This window comes from Phalacrocorax aristotelis, chromosome 2, assembly GCF_949628215.1.
Source record: "Phalacrocorax aristotelis chromosome 2, bGulAri2.1, whole genome shotgun sequence".
NCBI lineage: Eukaryota > Metazoa > Chordata > Aves > Suliformes > Phalacrocoracidae > Phalacrocorax > Phalacrocorax aristotelis.
Window position 1 is genome coordinate 362,021 of NC_134277.1, and position 23,843 is coordinate 385,863.

The window sequence follows — 23,843 nt, forward strand, 5'->3', positions numbered from 1 at the left end:
TCCTATCACCGAGCGAGGCGTCGCTATGGGAACGGCGCTTGCCACGCCTAGGGGCGGGGTGTCGCCGTAGGAACCGCCGTCTCCTCCTATCAGCGAGCGAGGCGTCGCTATGGGAACGGCTCTTGCCGCGCCTAGGGGCGGGGTGTCGCCATGGGAACGCCGCCGGAGGGGGCGTGGCGGCGGCGCCGGAAGGGGCGTGGCGGCAGGGGGCGGGAGGACTCGGTTTCCCGTGAGGCGGCAGGAGCGGTTCCGGCGGGCGGCTCCGGCGGGCGCAGGCCGGGATGGAGGCCGTGCCCCGCATGCCCATGATCTGGCTCGACCTCAAGGAAGCCGGGGAGTTCGCGTTCAACGCCGCTGTCAAGAAGGTGAGGTCATGGAAGGGGCGGTTGGGGCCTGCGAGGGTTCCTGGGGGGGCGAGAGGGGCCCGTGAGGGAGGGGTCTGGGCCTGTGAGGGGGTGTTTGGGGCCTGTGAGGGAGAGGAGCGCTTGTGGGGAGGGTTGAGGGGTGTCTGTGAAGGGTGTGGGCGCTGGGAAGGGGAATCTGTGAGGCCTGGGGGAGGGGGAGAGGTTGGGGGGGTTGGAGAAGAAGGGTCTGCGAGGGGTGCGAGGTAGGAGGAGTGTTTGGGGGGGTTTGGGAAGGCGAGTCTGTGAGGCCTGGGGAGGAGGGGGGGTCTCTGAGAGGCCTGTGAGGGAGGGGTTACTCGGGGTGGGGGTCTCAGGGGTCTCTGTGAGGGGTGTTTGGGGTCTGTGAGGATGAGGAGTGCGTGCCTGGGGGGATGGGCAGGGAGGAATGTGAGGCTGGGGGGGGTGTTTGGAGGGGGAGGGAGGGGAGGTGCTTGGGGAGATGGAGAGGGGGGTCTGTTGGGGGTCTGTGAGGCCTGGGAGGGAGGACGGTGCTTTGGGAGGCCTTTGGGGGGTGTCAGTGGCTCTGTGGGTGGTGTGGAGGGGTCTGCGAGAATGAGGAGTGCTTGAGGGAGGAAGAGGGGCTCTGTGGAGGATGTTTGGGGGTCTGCAAAGGAGAGGAGTGCATAGGGCAGGGGGAGGTTGGAGGGTCCGGGGGCCATGTGTTTGGGGTGTGGGGAGTCTTTAGGGTGCAGAGGGTCAGGGATTTTTGGGGCAGCCTGGGTTTATTGCTGGGGATGTTTGGGGGCTCTGTGGGTCAGGGTGTCGGGGGGGTCAGGAGGTGGGGGGGCTGGGACAGGGCCCTGGGGGCCCTGGGGCAGGGAGGAGGGTGAGCCATGGTGCCTCATCACCCCGTGGTAACTCTGGCGTGGCACGGCGGGGCAAGGGCACAAGTGCATCTGTGCTCCCCTCAGTTCCCCTCAAGCTTGGCCCTGCTTGTTTTGCTGCCTCCTCAGGGCTGCAGGACCTTCCTCGGTGGCCAGGGTCAGTGGGGGGGTCCGTGCTAACAGGGTGCTATGGGGTTTGGGGAGGGGGGAGTCCCTGGAGCGCTCCCCAGCCCGGGCAGAGCCTTCCCCAGCCGCCTCCAGGCTGAGCGGTGAGTTGGCAAGTCCGTCCCCGCCGCATGTGACCGCTCTGACTCCCGGCTCCCGCCGCCGGATCCAGCCTCCACCGGCAGCAGTCGTTGTTCACGCTGCGGCGGGTCCTGTTAGGAGATCTGGGTTGGCGACGGCCGATTCCTTGCGCCTCCTTTCCCTCCGCTCCTGCATGTAAAAGGGGGGGCCAGGAGGGGGGAGCTGGTTCTCCCACCACCAGCAGCCCAGGCTAATCATCAGGCGCTTAAAAGCCCCAACCCCTTCACAGTGGTGTCGGAGGAAGGTTGAGAGTCTGGCGGGTGCGAGGTGACGGGCTCCTTCCTTCGTGGAGGCCACCGAGGGGGACAGGACCTGCCCTCGCGATGAACCGATGGCTTAAGGGAGGTGAAATACTTAATTAAGCAGCTGTAAACAAGCTCCACCTCTGACTGGCGTTTCCTAGTGCTGCCTACGGATGAAAAGTACAATTTGTTGATATGGAAGGAGGGATGGGAGGTGTTTCTTCTGCGTTAATGCCACCACCTGCTTCCTGCCCCGCTGGTTTTTGGGGTGCTGAGGGGGAATGGCATCCTTTCAGACCCCAGCAGCGGTGTTAGCGTGATGGGGAACATCCCTGTTCCAGGAGGAAGGTGTTGCGGGACCGCTGAGCTGAGTCATGTCGTGCCGGGACAAGGTGCGGCGGGCCGTCAGTGTGGCTCCGGCCCTGCCGTGCCTGCCCGCCAGCGCCAGGGGGACGGTGGCCTCCAAGTCCGAGCTGCGCCAGAGGGACGGTGGCTTATCAAAAGCGGGCTGATTAGGGAATTCCTGTGCACAGCAGCAGGTGGAAACCTGTTTTGTGAGCCAGGCTTCCCTGTGGATGTTTGATGGAAAGGGTGCTGTTTTGCTGGCTCACTAGAACTGACAGGGAATAAAAACCTGGCGCCCTGGTCGAAACAGAAAGGGAAGAGAAGAAACTTCCCTCATTTCTCCAGCGCTGACCTGCGCTTAAGTGGCAGAAGGTGCAGGCTGCCCTTCGTGTGTCCCCAACCTTCCATAGCTGGGCTGGGGTGGATCGAGCTGCCGGTGCCTGCCTGAGCTGGGGCAGCCTGGGGCTGTGGGTCCCCGACTCTCCCCTGCAGCTGCTGGGAAGGTTGGATGAATTCCTGCCCGGACCCTTGGAGGATCCCGAGCTGCCCATGGCCAGGCAGCCCTGTGCTTGCTGACAGCATCGTGATCCGAGGGATAGCGAAACCCTCACTAGAGGCAGGTCTGGGGAGCTCCGCTTCCTCTGCCATGGTGGGGAGACATAGCTCATCACCAAGTGCCTTCCTTAGGGACGCCAGAGCATTTTTATTTTTTAATGAACACTTTTGGCTGAGCCTGGCTCCAACTCCGCTCCGTACCGAGCGAGAAGCCTCTGGCGGGGGCTGCGGCGCTGTGCTGCTTGGCATAGGCATGCGCTACCCTGTTTCGTTTCCCTTTCGGCCCCCGCCGTGGTGAGCTGCCTCCTGGCCAGCCGCCAGCACGGCGTTCACCCTCTGACAGTCAGTGTGAGGCTTTGCTTTCATCCAAGCTCAGAGGGGTATTGGGCATGAATCCGGAGTGACTTCAGCTCGGTCTATCCTGTTGGCTGGTGACTCCTTGGGATCTTGCAGCCACTTCATTCTGGCTTTTCCCTGGAATACCTGGGGCTTTGCTTCCGGACGTTGTCTCTGCAGGACCCTGCGCCTGGCTTTGCGTTACGCTGAGGTTCAGCAGGAACTGGGTGAGATTTGGGGCATTTTGGAGGGCAAATAAGCTCCCAACCAGGAGCTGCAAGGCCCCGAGCCAGCGCTTGCCCCTTTGTGCTGCCAGACCCGCTGCGGGGGCTTCTCCCAGGCTTCCCGGGCAAGCTGCCAGTTGTAGTTCTGGTACGGGGCTAAAGTCAACTTTTGGGTGTCGGACAGGGCCAGTCTCTCACCCCTTTCTTCCCTTTCCAGTTTGTCTTGAAGAACTATGGAGAGAACCCAGAGAACTACAATGAGGAGCTGCGGAAGCTGGAGGTTCTCCGGCAGGTAAGCCAGGCTCCGTCCCCAGTTGCCCTGGTGAGGCCTGCCAGTGCCAGAGCCGAACCACGGGGGCTGGTTTGTCACCTGCTCCGCGCTCGAGGACGTGTCTGCCGGCTCCCTCCACTTCCCTTCACCAGGAGCTGTGCCAGAATGCTGCCGCTGCTATTCTTCCTCACCAGTGACCCACAGACTAAACTTCTGGCAGCCGGGCTGCGTGCTGGGCTCCCCAAGGCTTCCCAAGGAGTGTGCAGGGGTTGGGCGTTAGGGCTCTGCTCTCTCCGCTTCCCTGAATTTGGGGGGTTTTGTGTTGGATACACGTTCCCTGTTGGGTGGAAGGAATCGCCTTGTTCAGCTGGGCCGGTGCCTGAGTTCTTTGCAGTGAATAAATTGTCACTTTTCTCTCAGGTTTGGATACTTGTGTTAGTCACCGGGGTCATCAATTTGGGGGCCACTGAGCGAGTTAGAGACAGCCTTGGCCCCAGACTGCTGGTAGCTGAAACATGGGTGGGGAAACCGGCTGGAGACAGCAGAGACCCTCCCCGAGATGGTGCCGGTTTGTACCGTGCCGTAGGTTTTGTAGTGAGGCCATAAGCCTGATGCACAGGATGGAGCTGGGGTCACCCGTGGTGTTGGCACTGGGGTCTTCTCACCAGCGTCTCCAAAGCACAGCGGTGGTCTGCTGACAGGCTTGGAGGTGGGTGGGCTGCTCAGACACCCCCAGCCTGGGATCTGGGGAGCTCTGCCCTCCACCCATGGGTGTAAACCTGAAGCAGGAGGTTGAGAAACCTCTCTAGGGTCTCCTGCTCTTCCCTTCCTTCTCCTGACACAGCTTCACTGTAGCAGCGGGTCCCGTGGCCTGTCCAGGACACCCCCTTGTCAGTCGCTCCCCAGTTCCTCTTGTTCATTTCACCCGTAGGAGCCCATGCTGGGGAGAGCAGAGACTCTTCCTCCCTGAACCAGTTGCTCCGGATCCATAAAGCGGCTTCCTTCAGCCTCATGTTTAGGCAAACAGACCTGTTTTGCTACCTGTGTTACACAGGTGTTTTCCAAAGGCCTTGCTTCATCCCGGAGGAGCCAGCTGGTGCCCGGCTCTGGCCATCCCCTCCTGCCTGCGGATCTCACCATGAATCAGGCAGGCTCCTATTCCTGCCTGACACATCGCCCATGAGCGCAATCCTGTCCCTGGGGTAACCTCTTCCTCCTCTCCCCTCCAGAGCGCTGTCAACGTGCCCAGGGACTTTGAGGGCTGCAGCACGCTGCGGAAGTACTTTGGCCAACTCCACTACCTGCAGAGCCGCATCCCCATGGGCGCTGAGCAGGAGGCGGCGGTCCCCATCGCGTGGTGAGGAAGACCCTCTTTCCTCTTACCCTCTCCAGAGAGGGGCTCGGGCATCGCTGGCGGGAGGATCGGCTCCCAGCAGGTGCTTCCTAGAATGCAGAGGCTGACCCAAAGCAGAGCAGCTGCTCCCTCTTCCCTACACACGTCCTTTGCCGGCATCCAATACGCTCCTCCCCGAAGCCTGTCGGCTGTAGCTGGGTGGCACGGGGGTGTCCTGGGACCCCTTGGGAAACAACCTCCAGGCCTGGGGATCTGGCAGGGTGTTGGAGCTGAGCCGTCGGGCAACGCGAGGCAGTAGCTGGCTCTGAGGAGACGTGGGACGGTGTCACCACGCGAGGTGACAGTGCTGAGATCCCCCAGCACAGCGGAGTCGCGTGGCCGCATGTAAACGGGGTGCCTCTGTGCTCGCGAAGCCAAAACGAGCCCGCTGGGCAGAGAGGGACCCTCCCACCACCTCTGGCACCTTGCTTCGACGTGCAGGGTGATGCCAGGCAGGGAGGGCCCCTTCTCCAAACCTCTGAGAGAGTGCATCTCCTGACAGCACCTTTTCCTGCCACGTGGCTTCTCTCTTTGCAGGACTGAGATCTTCTCTGGCAAGACGGTGACTCACGAGGACATCAAGTACGAGCAGGCGTGCATCCTCTACAACCTGGGTAAGGACCTGGGGGACTGGCTGCGGCTCTGGGTGCGAGGGATCCTTGTCTCCAGGAGGATCCGGGCCCTCCTCTCTGCCTGAGCTCCGTGTCAGCCTTTCTTGGTGCTGCCGAGGCCGTGGCTCAGCCTTGTCATGCCTCTGCCCCTCCGTGGGGCTGGGTGCTCAACGTCGGAGTTTGCACGAGCAGTTGCCTTTGGTTTTCATCTCCTTTCCTTCCAGTTGGAGCACACCCTGGCCATGCACTGCCCTCCTCTCGGTCAGTGGTTGCACCAAGGAGGCTGACATCAGGTTGTGACATTACAAATGCCCTTTCTGGCACGGTGACAGCCTCCATCAGGCTTTGTCTGACTCCTGCAGCATCCCACCTCCTCAAAAGCAGAAAATGGGTGGAAAAGATCTAATCTAACACTTTTTCCCCGACCTGTGCTCTCCAGCCATGGACAGTCACGGCTCAGAGTGGGGTGAGGGGTTTTGGCTCCAGCCCCAAAGGGAAGGTGACGCTCAGCCCCTGGACACAGTTAGCGCAGCTGAAAACCCTCCCTGGCACCAGGGCTGCCCCTTTTGCCGCGGCTCGGGAGTGGCTGCGCTCTCCCAGCCAACTGAGTGCAGGTTTAAACCCCACGCGCTGCTTGGCCCAAGGCATCGGGAGCTGATGTGGTGCCCAGGCCCCTTTCGAGAGGCGGCTGCTCCCTGAAGTTGGTAGAAACCCATCTGTTAAACCAGGAGGGTGTTAGACAGTCACTTGTTAATATTGAGGATTTATTTCCAGTGTGGGACTTTCCTGTGCTGAATGATTTTTGTGTCCAGCCTTTTCACGGGGCCTTGCAGCACGCGGGTGCCCTCTGAGACGGGTGTCCTGGGTGCTGCCAGGTGTCTGTGGCCAACTTGCCGCAGAGTTAAGGCTTCCCTGGTGCAAGATGCCCGGGCTCTGGGAGCGGTGAGCACGCTTGCCCTGCTGAGCCACTGTCCTTTTTCCACAGGTGCGCTGCACTCCATGCTGGGCGCCATGGACAAGCGAGTGTCCGAGGAGGTAACGATCTCGTGGGGCCTTCCTCGGTGACTTTTCTCTCCCACCTGGTTAATAGCCACAAGTCCATAGTGCCGAGGACTTCTCTGTAACCTGGGTGGTTACAAGCACGTTAATGTCAGACACCAGCTCTGGGTGTCTGCTCTGAGCCGGTATCACCGTAGGGCGTTCTGAGGGGCCGCTCTGGGGGTCTGCATCCCTCCCTGCCCTGTTGTTGCCCCAGCAAGGCTCTGCCTGGGCTGGCCAGGCTGTCCTTCCCCCCACCCCCAGCACAAAGGGCCGGGAGGGGGGAAATTGGATGCAGCTTGGGGCACGCTCAGCCAGGGGCAAGCACCAAGCTGTTTAGAGCCCCAGGAACTCTCTCCAGGCTTGTGGCAGCTGCTTTTTGGGGCTTTGGAGGAGGCAGGGAACACCTAACCCCTGCTGAGCTGGGGTTTATCATCCTAACGCCCCATCTGAAGGGAGGTCGCTGCTTTCCCGGTCTTGCCGAGTCTCCGTGGATCCCTTGCGTCCAGCAGCACGTGCCTACGGCCATCAGCTGGCTCGGCGCACATGCCAGAGGGCTGCTGCACGCCTGACGCGTGTTCTCCATCCTCTCAGGGCATGAAGGTTTCCTGCACCCATTTCCAGTGCGCTGCTGGGGCGTTTACGTACCTGCGGGATCACTTCCCTCACTCCTACAGCGTAGACATGAGCCACCAGATCCTCAACCTCAACATCAACCTCATGCTGGTAGGAACGGGGCTCTGCTTCCACTGGGGCACTGGTCACACTGGGATGGCTCTTTCCACACCTTGAAGGCGGCTGTTGCTTGACCGGGGGAGGGGTGTTGGTAGGGTTGGGGGCTCCTTGCTGAGTGCTTGGAGCCAGCTGGGACAGGACCCCGGTGCCCCGTGGTGGGTTGATGTCTGGGCAGCTGCATGAGGGGCTCCCTCCCACGGGAGGGAAGGAGGTTTTGGGGGGTAGCGGGGAAGAGGGAAGGCTCTTTGCTGTCCTGCTCATCTCTGTGTCGTTCAGGCATCCCTTGGGGCTGGGGTTTACTGCGCTCCGCTGGCCCCTCAGGAAAGGGGCTGTAGCTGGTGGGTCCCACTGCGGGTCAGGGCCTGGATTGGATACAGGGGGTGTCCCGAGGCATAGGGGAAACGGAGTGTTCCCCTTTTGTCTGAACACGAGCCCCCAGCGTGCCCTGGCAGCCCAGGGGGCCAACCGTGCCCTGGGGGGCACCGAGCCCTGCATCGCAGCCGGGCGAGGGGGGGGATTGTCTGGCTCTGCCCCGCGCTGGGGCGGCCTCACCCCGAGTGCTGTGGGCAGCGTTGGGCACCGCAGGACATGGAGGGTATAAAGCTACTGGAGAGTGTCCAGAGGAGGCCACGGAGTTGGGGAAGGGTTTAGAGGGGAAACCGTACGAGGGGCAGCTGGAGTCCCTGGGTTTGTTCAGCTGGAGCAGAGGAGGCCGAGGGCAGCCCCATGGCGCTCTGCAGCTCCCTCCCGAGGGGAGGAGGAGGGGCAGGGCTGGTCTCTGCTCTCTGGTGCCCAACGCCAGGCCCCGAGGGAACGGCAGGGAGATGTGCCAGGGGAGGGTGAGGCTGGGCATTAGGAGAAGGTCCTTCCCCCAGAGGGTGGTGGGGCCCTGGCACAGGCTCCCCAGGGAGGCATCACGGCACCAGCCTGGCGATGTTCCAGAAGTACTTGGCCAAGGCCCTCAGAGACACGGTGTGAATTTGGGGTGTCCTGTGCAGGGACAGGAGCTGGGCTCGATGGTCCTTGTGGGTCCCTTCCAGCTCAGGACATTCTGTGATCCTATGTCCTCATCAGGGCCAGGCACAGGAGTGTCTCCTGGAGAAGTCCATGCTGGACAACAGGAAGAGTTTCCTCGTGGCCCGGATCAGCGCCCAGGTGAGCCCCTGGGTAACCTCTGCGGTGCTGAACTCTGTCCGCTCCCACCTCAGCGCTTGCTGTTCCCAGCACAGCCCTGCTCCCGCCGCATGGAGTGACACGTGGGATCGGGAGCTCGGGGAGGGCGTCCCAGACCCTGTGCGGTATTGGTGCAGTCAAACAGCTGCCTCACAGGGTGCTGCTGTTGCCTTGGGCTGTGAGCATGACCACCAGCTCCTGAAAGGAGACTGTAAGATACCCCAGAGGGAAGGGATTCCATCCAGGGGAACCTTGACAGACTGGAGAGAGGGTTGTGTGAACTGCATCAAGTTCAGCAAGGCCAAGTGTAGGGTCCTGCACCTGGGTCGGGGCAACCCCTGGTGTCAAAACAGGCTGGGGATGAAGGGATCAAGAGCGGAGAAGGACTTGGGGGTGCTGGGGGTGAAAAGCTGGACACGAGCCGGCCATGTGCGCTGGCAGCCCAGAGAGCCAGCCGTGCCCTGGGCTGCATCCCCAGCAGCGCGGGCAGCAGGGCGAGGGAGGGGGTCCTGCCCCTCTGCCCCGCTCTGTGAGACCCCCCTGCAGCGCCGCCTCCAGCTCGGGGCTCCTCAGCACGGGACAGACACGGGGCTGTTGGAGCGGGGCCAGAGGGGGCACAGAAATGCTCCGAGGGCTGGAGCCCCTCTGCTGCGAGGCCGGGCTGGGAGAGCTGGGGTTGTGCAGCCTGGGGAAGAGAAGGCTCTGAGGAGACCTTATTGGGGCCTCCCAGGGCTTAAAGGGGGCTGTAGGAAGGATAGTCAGGGACCCTTTTTCAGGAAGTATAGCAATAGGACAAGGAGTGATGCCTTTAAACTGAAAGAGGGTAGATTTAGAGTGTGTATAAGGAAGAAATTCTTTACTCTGAGGGTGGTGAGGCGCTGGCACAGGTTGCCCAGAGAAATGGGAGTCACCCATTCCCTGGAGACATTCAAGGCCAGGCTGGCCGGGGCTCTGAGCAACCTCATCTAGTGGGAGATGTCCCTGCTCGCTGCAGGGGGTTGGACTGGATGGCCTTGGAAGGTCCCTTCCAACCCAAACCATCCTTTGATTCCACCCCTCTGTGTGGGGTGAATTTATCATGGTGATGTCACTGGTCCCTGGCTCTGACCAAAAACACCCCCGCAACGTCCTCACCGGCTGCTTTGCTGCGCTGCCCGGGTGACCCAAGGGCACAAACGCTGGAGCCGGTGAATCCTCCTGTCCCTTTGTTGCTCTCGGTTCTGCCTGGGATCCGGCTTTCTGGGGGTGGTTTCCAAACACCCGTCCCTCTCTCCGTAGGTGGTGGATTACTACAAAGAGGCCTGCCGGGCGCTGGAAAACTCGGAGACGGCCTCGCTGCTGGGAAAGATCCAGAAAGATTGGAAGAAGCTGGTTCAAATGAAGATCTATTATTTTGCAGCTGTGGCCCATGTAAGTGGGGAGCCCCACTCGGGGTCGGGGAGCCACTTGGCTGCAGTGTGGGGACCTGCCCTTTGCTCCCAGCCTGGCTCTCACGCCCGCTTTGGAGCGGTGCTCACCATGGTGCAACCCCACGACCAGGCTGTGGCTGCTCTGTGGGGTTTTCGTCCCTGTTTCAAAGCTCTCCCTTGAGTTACGGAGCTCTGACAGCGCCCGCGCGTGTTTTCTTGCAGCTGCACATGGGAAAACAAGCCGAGGAGCAGCAGAAGTTTGGGGAAAGGGTAAGCAGAGCCGTGTCGGCCCATCTCATCCGGGCTCCCGATCGCGGCCCTGCCCGGGGAGGGTTGAGTCCTGGGAGAGACTGTCACGCTCTGCGACACTGGGTGTCCGCGGCGCTGGGGACATGAGTGTGTCACCAGCCATGTCCTGCCTCCTGCAAGCGTTGATGGGTGTTGTTGGAAAGCCCCGCAACGCCGAAGGAAGCTGCAGCTCTTGTGGGGGGGCTGGTGGTGCCGTTCCTGTGCAAAGCAAGGGCGCCTACTTCTGCGCCAACCCTGGTACCCCTAACTCCCGGTCTCTCTGCAGGTCATCTACTTCCAGAGCGCTTTGGATAAACTCAACGAAGCTATCAAGCTGGCAAAGGTGTGTTCCTGCTCCACCTTGTAGCACTCGTTGGGTGGGACTTTTTTACAGCTGCTGTGCTGAGCAGTGGCTCGGTCCGGTGGGACGCCACACCACGATGAGAACTGGTGGCGTCAGTGTAAAAGCTTTCTTTTGCTCTTGACTGGGCTGGCAAACCTGTGCCGGCTTCCCAAAGTGTCCCTTTGCTTCTGCGGCATCTGGCCAAGCCCGAGGCTCTGGTGTCTCCTGGCCGCTTGGTCTCCCAGGTTTTCAGGGGGAATTGGTTTGGTTTCAATCATCCAGGAGCACATGGGCAGCTCCAGAAGGGCCGTGGGCCGGCAGCTCCCTACAGACCCCCTGGTGCTGATGCTGCGGCGCTCGGGAAGCCAAGGGTGGCCCCGTGGCGGGGTCTGCCTGTGCAACAGGGACATGGAGGATTTGGGGCTGCCTGCGGGCATCCCCGTTCCTTTGTGGGGCGCAAGGAGAGATGGCTGGCGAGGCTGCCGCTGGCTCCTGGGCACGCTCAGGCTGTGGCCACGGCGCACAGGGCTGTGGGTGGCCGCGATACCCGTTCCCTGCCTGCACTAACGTGCTCCCATTTCTGCAGGGCCAGCCAGAAACCGTCCAGGAAGCCCTGAGATTCACCATGGATGTGATCGGTGGCAAGTGAGTCTGTGCACGGGGCACCCCTGGACGTCACCGTCGTCCTTCTCTGTGGGGTCAGAAATGCCTGGTGTCAGCCCAGGGAGCGTCCCCGGTGTCCCCAGTGCGCAGACCCGAGCACCCCACGCTGTCTGAGGCTCTCGGGGTGTGCGGCTGCCCGCGGGTGTTGCTCTTTGCTCTCGCTGGAGCAAGCCCGAGACACACAGGGCCTGATGCCGCAGGGAGCGAGCTCGGGGAGCCGGGGAGGCTGCCCGCTCCTCGCCGATGCGGCATCGCTTCTCGCCTCTAGGTACAACTCGGCCAAAAAGGACAATGACTTCATCTACCACGAAGCTGTGCCTGCTCTGGACACCCTGCAGTCCGTGAAAGGTGCGGATGGGCAGTGCCCTCTCCCACCAGCTCGGGTGGGCGAGGGACACACGCACGCAGTGGCACATGGTGGATCCATGGGGCAGTGGGGCTTCGTGCCACGATCCCCTGCTCTCCTGGGATCGCTGGGAGCAAAGGTGTTGGGTGGGAGGACCCGTCTTAGGAATAATCGGCTCCCCGTAGAGGTTTTGGGCATGTTGTGTGCTTGACCCCCAGGTGCTCCGCTGGTGAAAGCCCTCCCTGTCAACCCCACGGATCCAGCCGTCACCGGACCCGACATATTTGCCAAGCTGGTGCCCATGGCTGCCCACGAGGCCTCTTCCCTCTACAGGTGCATCCAGGGCCACGGCACGGGCGGGCACGGCTCTGCGAGAGCCAGGGATGAGGATCTCTGAGCTCGACAAGGAGCCCATGCCCCAGCTCAGCCTCTCCGCGGCCTGAAGGGAGCTGGGGGGGACTGAACTGGCCATGGGGGCTTCCCAGGGGAGCTGCCGCCCTCCCCAAATGTCCCCACGTCGCCCTCATGTCTGGCTGCACCCGCTGTCTCTCCCGGCGGCTGGAGCTGGCCTTGCTGCCCAAAGGGCCCCGGGGACGGGTGAGGCTCCGGCCCACTCCTGCAGGTCTCGGAGCGCTTGTGGAGGTTTCCCTACTGCTGGCGCAGCACTAAAGGATGGGTTTTTTCCCCCCCTCTGTCATAGCGAGGAGAAGGCCAAACTGCTGAGAGACGTGATGGCGAAGATCGAAGCCAAGAATGAAGTGCTGAAGTACGTGTGAGCTGTACCTGAACGGGGCCCCGGCCCGTTCCTCCCCGCGGGAGATGCAGGTGGCGGGTTGGGGCTCCCTGTGGCCTGGCTTGGGGGTGTCCCGATGATCCCCTTGCCGGGGGTCCCGCCCCGGCGCCGCTGGGAGCGCAGACATCCCGGATCTGTCACCCTCGTGCTGAGCACAGTCAAGTTCCCAGTTTACCCAGCTCTGGGGCAGGTTCCAGTCCCAGTGACCGGTGTCCAGATTCGCTCAGGCCGTCAGGGCGATGCCGCAGCGCTGCACCCCGAGTTGGCCGCGGCTCGGGGTGGAAGTGGGGAGCCCCTTCCCCCTCGGCTCGCCAGGGAGGCGCTGCCAGCGCTCAGGGGCTCGTTCTCTCCCCTGCAGCCAGTTCACGGACTCCCTGCAACTGGACCCCGAGACCGTGGACAACCTCGACATGTACAGCCACATCCCCCCCATCCTGATGGAGAAATGCGCCGCGCTCAGTGTGCGCCCCGACACCGTCAAGAACCTCGTCCAGTCCATGCAGGGTGAGGACACTGGGACGTACTGGTGGGGACTGGGGATGTCTGGGCTGGCGCTGGAGGCAGCCACGCCACTCCCTTGGGAAGGGCTGCTCCCATCACTAATTCCTTTCCGATACAAATTCCTTAACCCCAAAGCTGGCTGCGTTTCCCGCTGTCCGGTGGTGGGGGATGCTCTGGGCTGCAGCCGAGGGGGTGGCGCTGGCTGGAGCCCGTTGTGGGCGGCTCCGCAGCGCACGCAAACCCTGGACCAGCACCCGCGTGCGTGGGCTGCGATGCCCAGGCCTCCTCCGCTCGCCCGCGGCCAGATTTGTCCTTCAGGCTGCTGTGCCGATACCCAGCCTCAGGCGTGGAGCGGGTGGGGGCTGGGAGGGCTCGTAGCACGTTCAGCCCTTTGCCAGCCTCCATGTCTCACCCCCTCAGTGCTCTCCGGGGTCTTCACCGATGTGGAGGCTTCCCTGAAGGAGATCCGAGACCTCTTGGAGGAGGACGAGGGGCAGGAGCGGAAGCTGCAGGAGCTGCTGGGGAAGGCCCCGGCGCCCCAGGGGTCCCCCCCGCCGCCATCCCCGGGGCTGGCCGAGGTCAGCAAGGAGTGCTCCAAGTACCTGGAGGTGCACGAGAAGGCCAGCTTCACCAACACCGAGCTCCACAAAGCCATGAACCTCCACATCGGCAACCTCCGCCTGCTCAGCGGGCCGCTGGAGCAGGTCCGGGCGGCGCTGCCCTCGCCCACCTTGACCGAAGGTGAGCGGTGCTGCTCCCCGGGGAGGGCTGGCCGCCGCGCTTGCGCCCGTCCCGGCCTCCCTACCGCACCCCGGGCTGGCGGGGAAGGCTGGTCCGCTTCCCCCCTTGCGGCGCCTGGCGCCAGGACTTGCTCTGCGTTGGCGTTGGCCGCCTGCGTGGGCTGGGGCGGGGGTTTGTCCCCCTGAAAAACGTGCAAAATGGGATCCTGGCGTGGGGACAGAGTGGGCTGAGACCCTGTTAGTGTCTTGGCCAATGCCTGGCTTTACCGCCAGCTCCTTCCCCCCGTGGTTCGGTCCCCTTAGCCGCAGCATGTCCCGTGAGCCGGGGAGGCCTCGGTGGGTTCCGGCGCGGCCGCTCAGCCCTCCCCATCCCCCCCAGATGACAAGCAGGTGCTGCAGAACCTGAAACGAATCCTGGGCAAGGTGCAGGAGATGAAGGACCAGCGGACGTCCCTGGAGCAGCAGCTGCGCGAGATGATCCAGAAGGACGATATCACCACCTCGCTGGTCACCACCGACCGCTCTGAGATGAAGGTGGGCGCCGGACCCCACCTTTGGGGAAGCCCCTTCAGGCGCTGCGCTCAGGGCTGCGGCACAAGCTCTGCTCCCTCCCAGCCGACCCCGAGCCTCCCCGGCTGCCTGAGGCCCCTCAGATCCTCGCTTTTCTCGGCAGAAACTCTTTGAGGAGCAGCTGAAGAAGTACGACCAGATCAAGGTGTACCTTGACCAGAACTTGGCTGCCCAGGAGAACGTCCTGAAGGCCCTGACGGACGCCAATGTCAAATACGCGGCTGTGCGCAAGGTCCTGGCCGAGGTGGAGCACAAGTGAGTGGTGGTGGTGGGGAGCGTTCCCCGGTGGGGTCTGGGTGTGAGGAAACAGCCCTGTCCCACCCCCAGGGAGAGCTGTGGGGCCACCGCTGGCTGCTCCCGCTTGTCCCTCATCGTGCCCCACTGCTGGGTGGCCACTGGTGGCTGTCCTGCGCCCAGTGTCCATCCCAGGCGGGTGCTGGTGGGTTCCCCAGCAGCAGAGACGCCCAGTTTTGGCCTGGCATTACGTTCCCCGCTCAGTCCCTCCACCCCGTCTCCCCAGGTGGAACACGACCGTCCAGACCTTGGTGGCTTCCTACGAAGCCTATGAGGACCTGATGAAGAAATCGCAGGAGGGGAAGGACTTCTACACCGACCTGGAGGGGAAAGCCGCCAAGCTGCTGGAGAAGGCCCGGGCTGCCTGCCAAGCTGCTGAGGCCAACAGGCAGCAGATCCTGGAGAAGTAGGTGGTGCCGTGCCCGTCATGGGGCCGCGGAGGGGCTGGAGGGGGGTGTAAAGCCGAGGTTGGGGTCCCACCACAGTGCAACACCCTCCGGGAGGTGGGGAAGCACCTTTGGGCACTGCCCGCGGGGGGGCGGGGCTCTGGGCTGTGACTGGAGGGTTTGGCTTCGGTGGGGCAGCCCCGCCCTGAGCCCCGCCCTGAGCCCCGCTGCATCCCGGCAGGGAGATGAAGAAGCAGCCGCCCCCTCGGCCCACGGCCCCCAAACCCGCCCTGCAGAGGAAAGCGCTGGAGCTGGACGCCGCGGGGCTGGACGCCGGCGACCTGCCGCTGCCCCTGAGCTCCCTGGTGCTGTCGGAGCTGCCGGAGGAGCTGCGCAGCCTGCCGCCCGATGTGCTGGCCGGGCACCTGGCCCGCCTGCCCCCCGCCACGCTGACCGCGCTGACCCTCACCCCGGCCGCTGGCCTGCGGCCCCCCGAGCCATTCCTGCCTGCGGCGCGCCTGGCCAGCGCCCCACTGCAGCCGTTCGCCCCCACCCACTTCCCGGCACCCCCTGCCCTCCCTGGGCACTACCGCCTGCCGCCGGTGCCCACTGTGTTGCCCACCTTTCCCCCTGGCGGGGGCTCTGCGGCACAGCTGCTGCAGCCCCCCGCCCCACAGGTGGCCGGGCCCCCTCCCAGCTCGGCCCCCACCGCAGCCCCCCAGCTCTTCCCGGCCGCGCCGCTGACGCGAGGCCCGGTGCAGCCCGGCTACGTGGGGTCCCCCACGCTTCCCCCCTGCTCATCCCCGCAGCACAGCCCCCTGCCCGGCTCCGCTCCTGCTGCCTCCTACGGCCTGGGCCAGCCCGGTGTGCCCACGGCTGGCCTCCCCCGGCCCCCCGCCCTGGGGCCAGCACCCATGCGTGGCCCTGAGCCGGCCCCGGGCCCCCAGCCGGCCACCACCACGGTGGACAGCATCCAGGCCCCCATCTCCAGCTGCGCCGTGCCCCCACGGCTCCCCGGCCCCTTCCTGGCCCCGCAGCGCCCAGGGCTGCCCGCTTCCCCCTTCCCCTACAGTCGGGGGGGGCTGCAGCCCTTTGCGCACCCCCCCCAGGCCCCCTTCCCTCCCAGGCACCACCCCCACACCTTCACCCCGGCGGCGCAGCTCCAGCCCCCTGTCGACGTGCCCCCTCGCGCCCAGGGTCACCAGCCGTTCCCCCCACCCTCCTTCCTGCCCCCGGGGAGAGGCCAGGTCCCACTGCCCTTCCAGCCGCCCCTCCGGCCCCCCCTGGCCCAGTTTGCCCAGCAGCCCTTCACCGGCCCCGGTGGGGGGCAGCCCACGCTGCCACAGCTCTACCAGGTCCCGAGGCAGGACAAGCTGCACCCCCAGGGGGTCCCCCCCAGCACGGGTGCCCTGCCCTTCCCCAGAGCTCCCGGCCAGGGCATTCCACCCACTCAGCCCCTGCACCCCACCCTGGGGGGGCTGCAGCCGGTGCCCCCTGCCTCCCCCGCTCTGCCCTTCTGCCCCAGCCCCGCACCCCCCAGCAGCCAGGTGCCCCCTGGCACCGTGGCCATGGGCCCCCCACCGCCCGCACCCGCCAGCCAGGCGGCCCCCCCCCACGTCGCCCCCTCTCCTAGCCCCAGCCTGAGCCAGGTGCAGGGCGCGGTGGGGGTCCAGGGTCCCCTCGTCCCCTCCCCAGCCCCCTCCCCGCAGCCGGCGCTGCCCATGCAGCCCCCAGCACCAGTGCCCAGCTCTGGCAGCCTGCCGCAGAGACCCCCACCCTCACTGACGCCCGGGGCGGCCCCGCTCTCCCAGGGCCCCAGCGAGGCCCCCTTCCAGCGGCAGAGCTCCTCCACCGACGACCTCCTGTCCTCCAGCCCTGAGAGCCAGCACGGCGGCTCCAAGGCGGCTGTCGGCCAGCCCCTGCTGCAGCCCACCAAGGCGGATGCCAAGGAAGGGCAGAAACCCAAAGCGGTGCAGCTGATCGAGAATGATCCCTACGAGAAACCGGAGCGAGTCCTACGGCTGCTGGCGGAACTCGACCGCTTCCGCGGGCTGGTGGAGCGGCTGGAGCAGCCGGGGCCCGGCGGCAGCGCCGAGCTGGACGCCGTCTGGAAGGAGCTGCAGGACACCCAGGAGCGGGACGCCCGGCAGCTCTCCATCGCCATCGCCCGCTGCTACTCCATGAAGAACCGGCACCAGGACATCATGCCCTACGACAGGAACCGCGTTGTCCTCTGCTCGGGCAAGGATGACTACATCAATGCCAGCAGGGTGGAGGACCTCTCGTCCTACTGCCCCACCATCATCGCCACCCAGGCCCCGCTGCTGGGCACCGCTGCTGACTTCTGGCTGATGATCTACGAGCAGAAGGTCTCCGTCATCGTCATGCTGGTGTCGGAGCAGGAGCTGGACAAGGTAGCCCCTTCCCTGGGTGAGCTGGCCCCTCCTGCGCCGGGGTTGCCCTGCAGGCGCTGGCGGGGACCAGGAGGAGGAGGAGGGTCCCGTGGGGAGGTGGTTGCCTTGGGTGGGATGTTACAGGGCTGCCAGGGAAGAGCGGGGAGGTCCCCCTGCCCGCCCCGGCTCCTGACGGCGCACCCCGTTCCCTCCCGCAGCAGAAGGTGCTGCGGTACTTCCCGCCGGAGCGGGGCCAGCCCATGGTGCAGGGACCCATCACCCTGGTCCTCACCAGCCTGAAGGTCGCTCCCACCCACGTGGAGAGGATGATCACGCTGCAGTACCGCGACCAGAGCCTCAAGCGCACCGTCATCCACCTCCAGTTCACCTCCTGGCCAGAGCTGTACGGTGCTGGGGGGGGGGGGGGGCGGCAGGGGGGGTGTTCATGGGAGCCCTTCTCTGCTGAGAGGGGAGCGCCTGGCATGGGGAGGGGGTTTGGGGAGCACTGGCCCCTCCTGGCAGAGGAAGAGGGGGACCCCCACCCCAATAAGTGTATCCTCCCTGGCAGGGGCCTGCCTGACAGCAAGGGGAGCCTCCTCCGCTTCATCCAGGAGGTGCACGGCCACTACCTACACCAGCGCCCGCTCCACACCCCCGTCGTGGTGCACTGCAGGTGAGCAGGGCTCGGGGGGGGCTCCTGTGGTGCTGGGGCGGGTGTGACACCCCCCCCAGGGCCCTTTCACAGCCCAGGGGGGTCGGGGGTCTCTCCGCAGCTCCGGCGTGGGCCGCACTGGGGCCTTCTGCCTGCTCTACGCGGCCATGCAGGAGGTGGAGGCCGGTAATGGCATCCCCGACTTGGCCCAGCTGGTGAAGCGGATGCGGCAGCAGCGCAAGCACATGCTCCAGGAGAAGGTGGGAGGGAGGGGGCTGTTACCCCTCCCCGGGCTTGGGGGATGCTGCCATGGGCATAGGGGGCTCACCCTGCCACCCTCCTCCTCCTCCCCTGCAGCTCCACCTCAAGTTCTGCTACGAGGCCGTCCTGCTGCACGCCGAGCAGGTGCTGCACCGCCACGGTGTGGGTGCCCCCGCCGTCCCCAAGGCCACGAACAGTGCCTCCCCCAAGGTGGGTGTGTTGGGGGATCCCCCCGGGTGGGTGCTGAGGCGTCCCCCCCCGCCCCTTCCCTGGGGCTCACAGGGTACCTCTCCCGCAGCTCTACTTCCCGCAGGACCCCCAGGACCTGGTGCTGGGGGGGGACATGCCCATCAGCTCCATCCAGGCCACCATCGCCAAGCTGAGCATCAAACCAGCGGGGACCAGCGGGGAGCCTGGGGGGGGCTGGGGGCCCGATCCTGCCCCCCTGCTGGACCCCACCACCACTGTGGAGGTGCCCCTAGTGCTGCCTGACAGCCTGATGGATGGTGTCCCTGAGCCGCCCCCACCGGGCCCACCCGTCCCTGAGCCACCCGGTGACACCGAGAGCAGCGACCATGTGCTGGAGAGCCCTGAGACCCCTGGGGGGCAGCTGGTGGCCCCCCCTGCTGCGCTCTCCTCGCTGGAGCTGCTGGCCTCCCTCACACCCGAGGCCTTCACCCTGGACGCCTCCCTCAAGGGCAAGCAGCGGATGAACAAGCAGAACTTCCTGCAGGCGCAGACGGGCGAGGGGCTGCGGGGGCCCCGGCCCAGCGACGACCCCCTCAGCATGCTTGACCCCCTCTGGACGCTTAACAAGACGTGAGGAGGGGGCAGGGTCTTGGGCTCTCCCTGGCCCCCTAAACCCAGCACTACAGCCCTGGGGCTGCTGCCCTGTCCCCCAGGCCCCAGTTTGGGACTGGAGCACCCCAGGGACCTCCTAGGGTACCCGGGGGGGGAGGGGGGGGGGGTGTCCTACCTTCCCTCTGCCCCCCCTAGCCCCTCTGCTTTATACAGGTGTAACACTGGCCCTCGCCACGTTCTTTGACTCCTGTTAGAACTGACTTTTTCAGCTCTTTGCTACTAAAATAAAGAGAGTTTGATCTGCAGCTGTGCTGCTGGCAGTGCTGGGGGTCCTTCTGCTCCGGCTGGGGGGGGCTGCGAGGGGCACAGCAGCGGCGCAGCCACGCTCGGGTTAGTTCTGGTTTAATGGCGGTGTCGTGGTACACGTTATAAAACACGATCTGGTACAAAAAGCATTTTTTCCCCCCCGCCCTGTACGGTACAAAGCGTACAGCAGGGCTAAGGCCACCCGTGGCGCCGTGCGGAGGGGAGGGGTGGGCAGGGGTCCCTGGGAGCCCCCAGCCCTCGGTCCCTCTGCTCGCGGGGCTGGCACGACGCTGCCTCTACAATCACCAAGATTCGATTAACAGACGTCATCGGTGTTTACTTGAGGGAAGGGAGCGTTGGAGGAAGGGCTGGGGGCTCGTGTCCCCCTGCAGGCCCTCGCTGCCGGGGCCGGCAGTGCAATTGGGGAGGGGAGCTGAGCCCCCTGGCCCTGTGCGTGGTGGAAGAGGCCCAGCGGGAGAAGCCCCGTACTGGGGGGCGCTGCCAGCCCACGCAGGGCACTTTGGTCCTGCTGCGGCTCCCCCAGCACCTCCTGCCCCCCGCGTCAGTCGGGCTGTCTCCCCCTCCCCCGAGGGGGTTTCTCCCTAGTTCCTGCAGGGAGGACGAGGGCAGGGGCTGCCTGCCCACTCCCAACCAGAGAAAAGGCCCTGCAGTGGGAGGAGGAGGAGGAAGGTGCTGTTGCTGCCAACCGGGCAAAGGAGAAAGGCGGGAAGGGCGGCCGCACACGTGGGGAGCGGGTCCCGAGCCCCAGCGTGGCTCTACCACGGCGGCTTGGTGGGCGCTGCCGGGCTGCTAATCCCACGCTCTCCTGCCATAATAAATAAATATATACAGCGTATAAATAAATAGGGCAGGGACTGCTGTGGCCTGGAGCCCGCGAGGAGCAGGGCCAGCCCGGAGCCAGGCACGTCGGGGCCCAGCCCGCACTCTAAGGCACGTGGAGGCCAAGCCCAGTGCCCCTGCGGGGTCAGCCCCAGCCCTCCCCGGTGGTGACAGCGGTGCTTGGGGCCAGGGGCTCGCTGAGGGCTGGCAGCGCCCGGCTGCTCCACTCCAGGGCTGTTCTCATGGGCCCGCTCCCACCCCGCTGTCCTGAGGGCTACAAGCAAGCTGGAACTTGCTGAGCCAGGGCTGGGCCCAGCTTAGCTCATGGACAGGCAACAGCCACCAACCCTCCCCCAGCTCTGGGAAGCCACCACACACCGGCCCCAGCTCCCATCCTGTCCCCAGCAGCGCGCTGGAGCACAGGCCCAGGAGCACCCACGCCCTCGGGGGAGGCCCCGTGACCACACGGACGATGCAGGAACCGGGGAGCAGAGGAGGGCTCAGGCCCCGCACACCGCTGGGTGACAAGAGTCCAGTTTGCGAGGAGGGAAGGCGACAGAGGCACGGACAGAGCGATAGAGCCAGTGTCCCCGTCCCCTCAGCACGGCGCTGCTCGGAGCCCATCCCGCGCCTGCCTACGCTGCCCTCAACTACAGAAGGGGCCCGGGGCACCCTGTCCCACCTGCCTCGCTCCACCCCAGCTCCAGCACCTGCCCCTCCTCCTCCTCAGTCCAATTTCTCCAGCACCGAGGGCACGTAGACCAGGCTGAGCTCACTCCCGAAGTTGCAGACGATGGCAGCGTTCTCCAGGACGAGGATCTGCCGCGCGGGCTGCGACTCATTGCTCTTCCCCAGGTAGACGGTCTGGAGCAGGTCGCCATAGCCGATGTCCCAGAAGGAGACGCAGCCCTGGCCTCCTGTCACCAGCAGGTTGTCGGAGATCACGCCCAGGCTGGCACCGCAGCCCATCTCCTGCATGGAACAAAGATGTCAGAGAGCCAGGCCCCCCCCCGGCAGGTGTCCTGGCAGGAAGCCCCTCCGTGAGGGAGGGCAGCCACCTGCCCAGGCCGCTGCCACGGCCAGCCCTTGCTGTGGCTGGGAGGAGGCTGTTTAGCCGCAGCCCCTCTGCCAGCCCAGCCCCGGGGGCGCACACGTGCTGGAACGGGGCCACGGAGCCTCGCAGCTGGGTCCAGCCAAGCAACTGAGTCTGTCTTTTCCGAGCTCTTGCACATTATATTTACAAACAGGGAAGTTTTTTCAAAGCACGCGGAGTTTAACTAGAGATCCCTTCACACTAGAAGCCCAGCAGAGGTGGGCTGCGGGGTTTGGTGGGGTCTAGAGAAACACAGACCCACCCTTACGCTTTCCCTGGCTGCTCCCCAGCTACCAACCTGCTGGATCGAATAGAGCTTGATGCCAGAGCTGCGGTCCCAGATGCTGATGACGTCGTCCAAGCCGCTGCTGATGACGCAGGACGTCGTGCAGGTGAGGGACGTGACATCCCCTCGGTGGGCGTACATGTGGCTGACCTTGCTCCCCGTCAGCACGTCCCAAAGGCAGATGGCACCGTCCTGGCCTCCGCTCGCTAGCACCATCGTCTGGAAGGACATGGGGCAGGGGCAGGGCCAGGTCAGGGGCCTCGGCAGGCGGCCGGCAGCAACCCTTCCCTCACACCCCGCAGCGCCACGGACGCGGGAAGCCGCTGAACACGCAGGCCGATTCCGTGTACAAGCACTTCCAGTGCCCCGGGCATGCTCCCGGGCTGGAGGAGGTCACAGGAATGTGGGTGGAACGCTGACCTGCCCGCTCCGTGTCTTCCCTGCCTTTGCACACAGGTCTGAGCAGGCTGGAGGTGAAACCCCAAGCCCAGCAGGACTCGCTGTTGCAGAGACACCTGAATTCATTTAACCAGGGCTGTAAAGCACACAGGTGTGGCTCTCCTTCTGTCTGAGGGGAGGCAAAGCCTTCCTGGGGGACACTGCAGAGCAGGGCGTGCACTGCTGGGCCCTGTCACTAGCCCCGCTCGCCTCTCCAGCCGTGCATCAGCTCAGCTACACCTACAGTGCCTCTCTCGGGGCCAGCCGGTCCCCAGGAGGGCAGACACTCACAGGGCAGGGAACATTTCCTGGGCCCGTTTCAGCCCCTGCTCCCAGCTCTGCCCTCAAAGGTTCCCAGGTTTCAGGGCTGTGGTCAGAACAGCTGAGCTGGCGGCATGGGTACAGCGGGAATGGGACTTTCCTGCTCCAAACAGGGCAGGGAGACAAACCGCCCCCAGGGAAAGGGACTGCTGAGCTCGCAGTTAGCTGGAGGGGAAAACACTGGCTCAGCTCGCAAGGCACAAGGTGAGCGCAAGGTCACTGCGGCCAGCAGAGCCTCCGTGTCCTCAGACATCACCTCCATGTGCAAACCAGAGGAGGGGGCCAGCCAGGTCCCTCTGGCTGTACCAGTGGCTCAGCAGCCTTGTATAAAGGATGTTCTCGCCGGTGCAGAGCCAGCTGCAGCCTACCTGATCGATGTACACAGCCGTGATTGCTCCTGAGTGACCCTGCAGCGTGAACAAACAGCACGAGTCCTCTAGCCGAAACACCTGCAGGGCAGAAGAGGCAGGTGTGAGTGTCCGCGGGGTGGCTGTGCTGCAGAACGGTACTACCTGAGCCTTATTGCTCCTGCTAATGAGGCAACAGATCTCGTTTTATTGTCCTTACTGCCACCCCCCTCTCATGGCAGAGTCAGAGCCTGCGGCGATTCAGGGCAGCAAGGTCACAGGACACTGCTGCCAAGGGCAGGGGAAGGGGGTAATGCCTGTCGGGCAGCAACAGGGCAGGGAAGCAACGTGCGTGGCTGAAGGGGACAGCTGCTGCTGGAAGGGACAACAGGAAGACTTGGGTTAATTAATTAACTGGATATGAGGAAAAATTTCTTCACCAAAAAGGTTGTCAAACACTGGAAGAGGCTGCCCAGAGAGGTGGGGGAGTCACCATCCCTGGGGCTATTTAGAAGACGTGTAGACGTGGCACCTGGGAACATGATTTAGTGCTGGGCTTGGCAGGGCTGGGTTAACGGTTGGACTCGATGATCTTAAAGGTCTTTTCCAACCTAAATCATTCTATGACTAAGACAGAACCTACACCTTTCTATTCATGAAGTCACTCTAAGGCAAGAGGCTCTCACTCCATTTCCTAAGATACCTCTCAGAGGGCTCTGTCCTCCTCGCTCCACCAAGGAGCCCCTTCCAGGCAGATGAAAATAACACGGGGAGCTTCGGGAACGCACCGGACTCCAACCACACCACCCCAAACACTCGCCTGCCTCTGTGCACGCGCATGCGTCAGCTCTGCCCCCCTGCCCACGTCCCACAGCGTCTGCAGGACGGGTGAGCGCCCGCAGCCCACCAGCGACAGCCTTACTCTCAGAGTGTGGTCCTGGCTCCCAGTGACCAGCCGTCCGGCCGCAGCCTTCAGCGCCGTGATGGGCTTCTGGTGCGCGCAGGACACGGTGTGGGTGAGCTGGCACAGGATGATGTCGCTGCTGCTGAACACGGGGGACGATGGGATGCTGCTTCTGCTTGGGGCTCCTGTGGAGAGACACACAGGTTAGTCCTCAGCACAGCAGAGACAGCCTTATGCTCCAAAACGAGTATCACCCAGACGTGGTGTGACATCAGGGATGCCTGGATGCCAAACTTTAAGGAATTTGAACCTGGGCCTCCCAAGAGCCAAACGCTCGGCATGCTGGCGGATGCCAGCAGAAGCTACGGTGGCTCAGCGCTCATGAGGGTCTCTGACAGGGTCCTCAGCAGC

The 23,843-nt window shown here is 64.4% G+C and overlaps 2 protein-coding genes across 6 annotated transcripts in view; one reads left to right on the forward strand and one right to left on the reverse strand.

Moving 5' to 3' along the window:
- The first annotated feature begins 204 nt into the window (after nt 1–204).
- Nucleotides 205–19,202, forward strand: PTPN23 (protein tyrosine phosphatase non-receptor type 23). 4 transcript variants are annotated; one of them, XM_075082013.1, is made up of 25 exons: nt 205–365; nt 3,454–3,528; nt 4,737–4,864; nt 5,438–5,514; nt 6,497–6,546; nt 7,144–7,275; nt 8,359–8,439; nt 9,736–9,867; nt 10,089–10,136; nt 10,441–10,497; nt 11,084–11,142; nt 11,429–11,508; nt 11,725–11,839; nt 12,207–12,272; nt 12,658–12,803; nt 13,221–13,541; nt 13,920–14,074; nt 14,214–14,365; nt 14,631–14,810; nt 15,032–17,204; nt 17,402–17,586; nt 17,752–17,856; nt 17,957–18,095; nt 18,193–18,306; nt 18,395–19,202. In XM_075082013.1, exons 1-25 carry the CDS (start codon nt 282–284, stop codon nt 18,917–18,919), a joined length of 5,379 nt encoding a protein of 1,792 aa, XP_074938114.1. In that variant the 5' UTR covers nt 205–281; the 3' UTR covers nt 18,920–19,202. The 4 variants fall into 4 exon arrangements, with proteins under 4 accessions (XP_074938114.1, XP_074938116.1, XP_074938115.1 ...); XM_075082015.1 differs by having other exon boundaries at nt 18,410–19,202; XM_075082014.1 differs by having other exon boundaries at nt 17,405–17,586.
- Nucleotides 19,203–19,283: 81 nt separating this feature from the next.
- SCAP (SREBF chaperone) overlaps nt 19,284–23,843 on the reverse strand; it is a 71,897-nt gene continuing 67,337 nt past the window's right edge. For both annotated transcript variants that reach the window (XM_075082027.1, XM_075082026.1), the window contains exons 20-23: nt 23,451–23,617; nt 22,550–22,630; nt 21,435–21,641; nt 19,284–21,015 (exon numbers count right to left, since the gene is read on the reverse strand). In XM_075082027.1, coding sequence (XP_074938128.1) covers nt 20,770–21,015; nt 21,435–21,641; nt 22,550–22,630; nt 23,451–23,617 — 701 coding nt within the window. In that variant the 3' untranslated portion in view covers nt 19,284–20,769. The remainder of the gene's footprint in view (nt 21,016–21,434; nt 21,642–22,549; nt 22,631–23,450; nt 23,618–23,843) is intronic.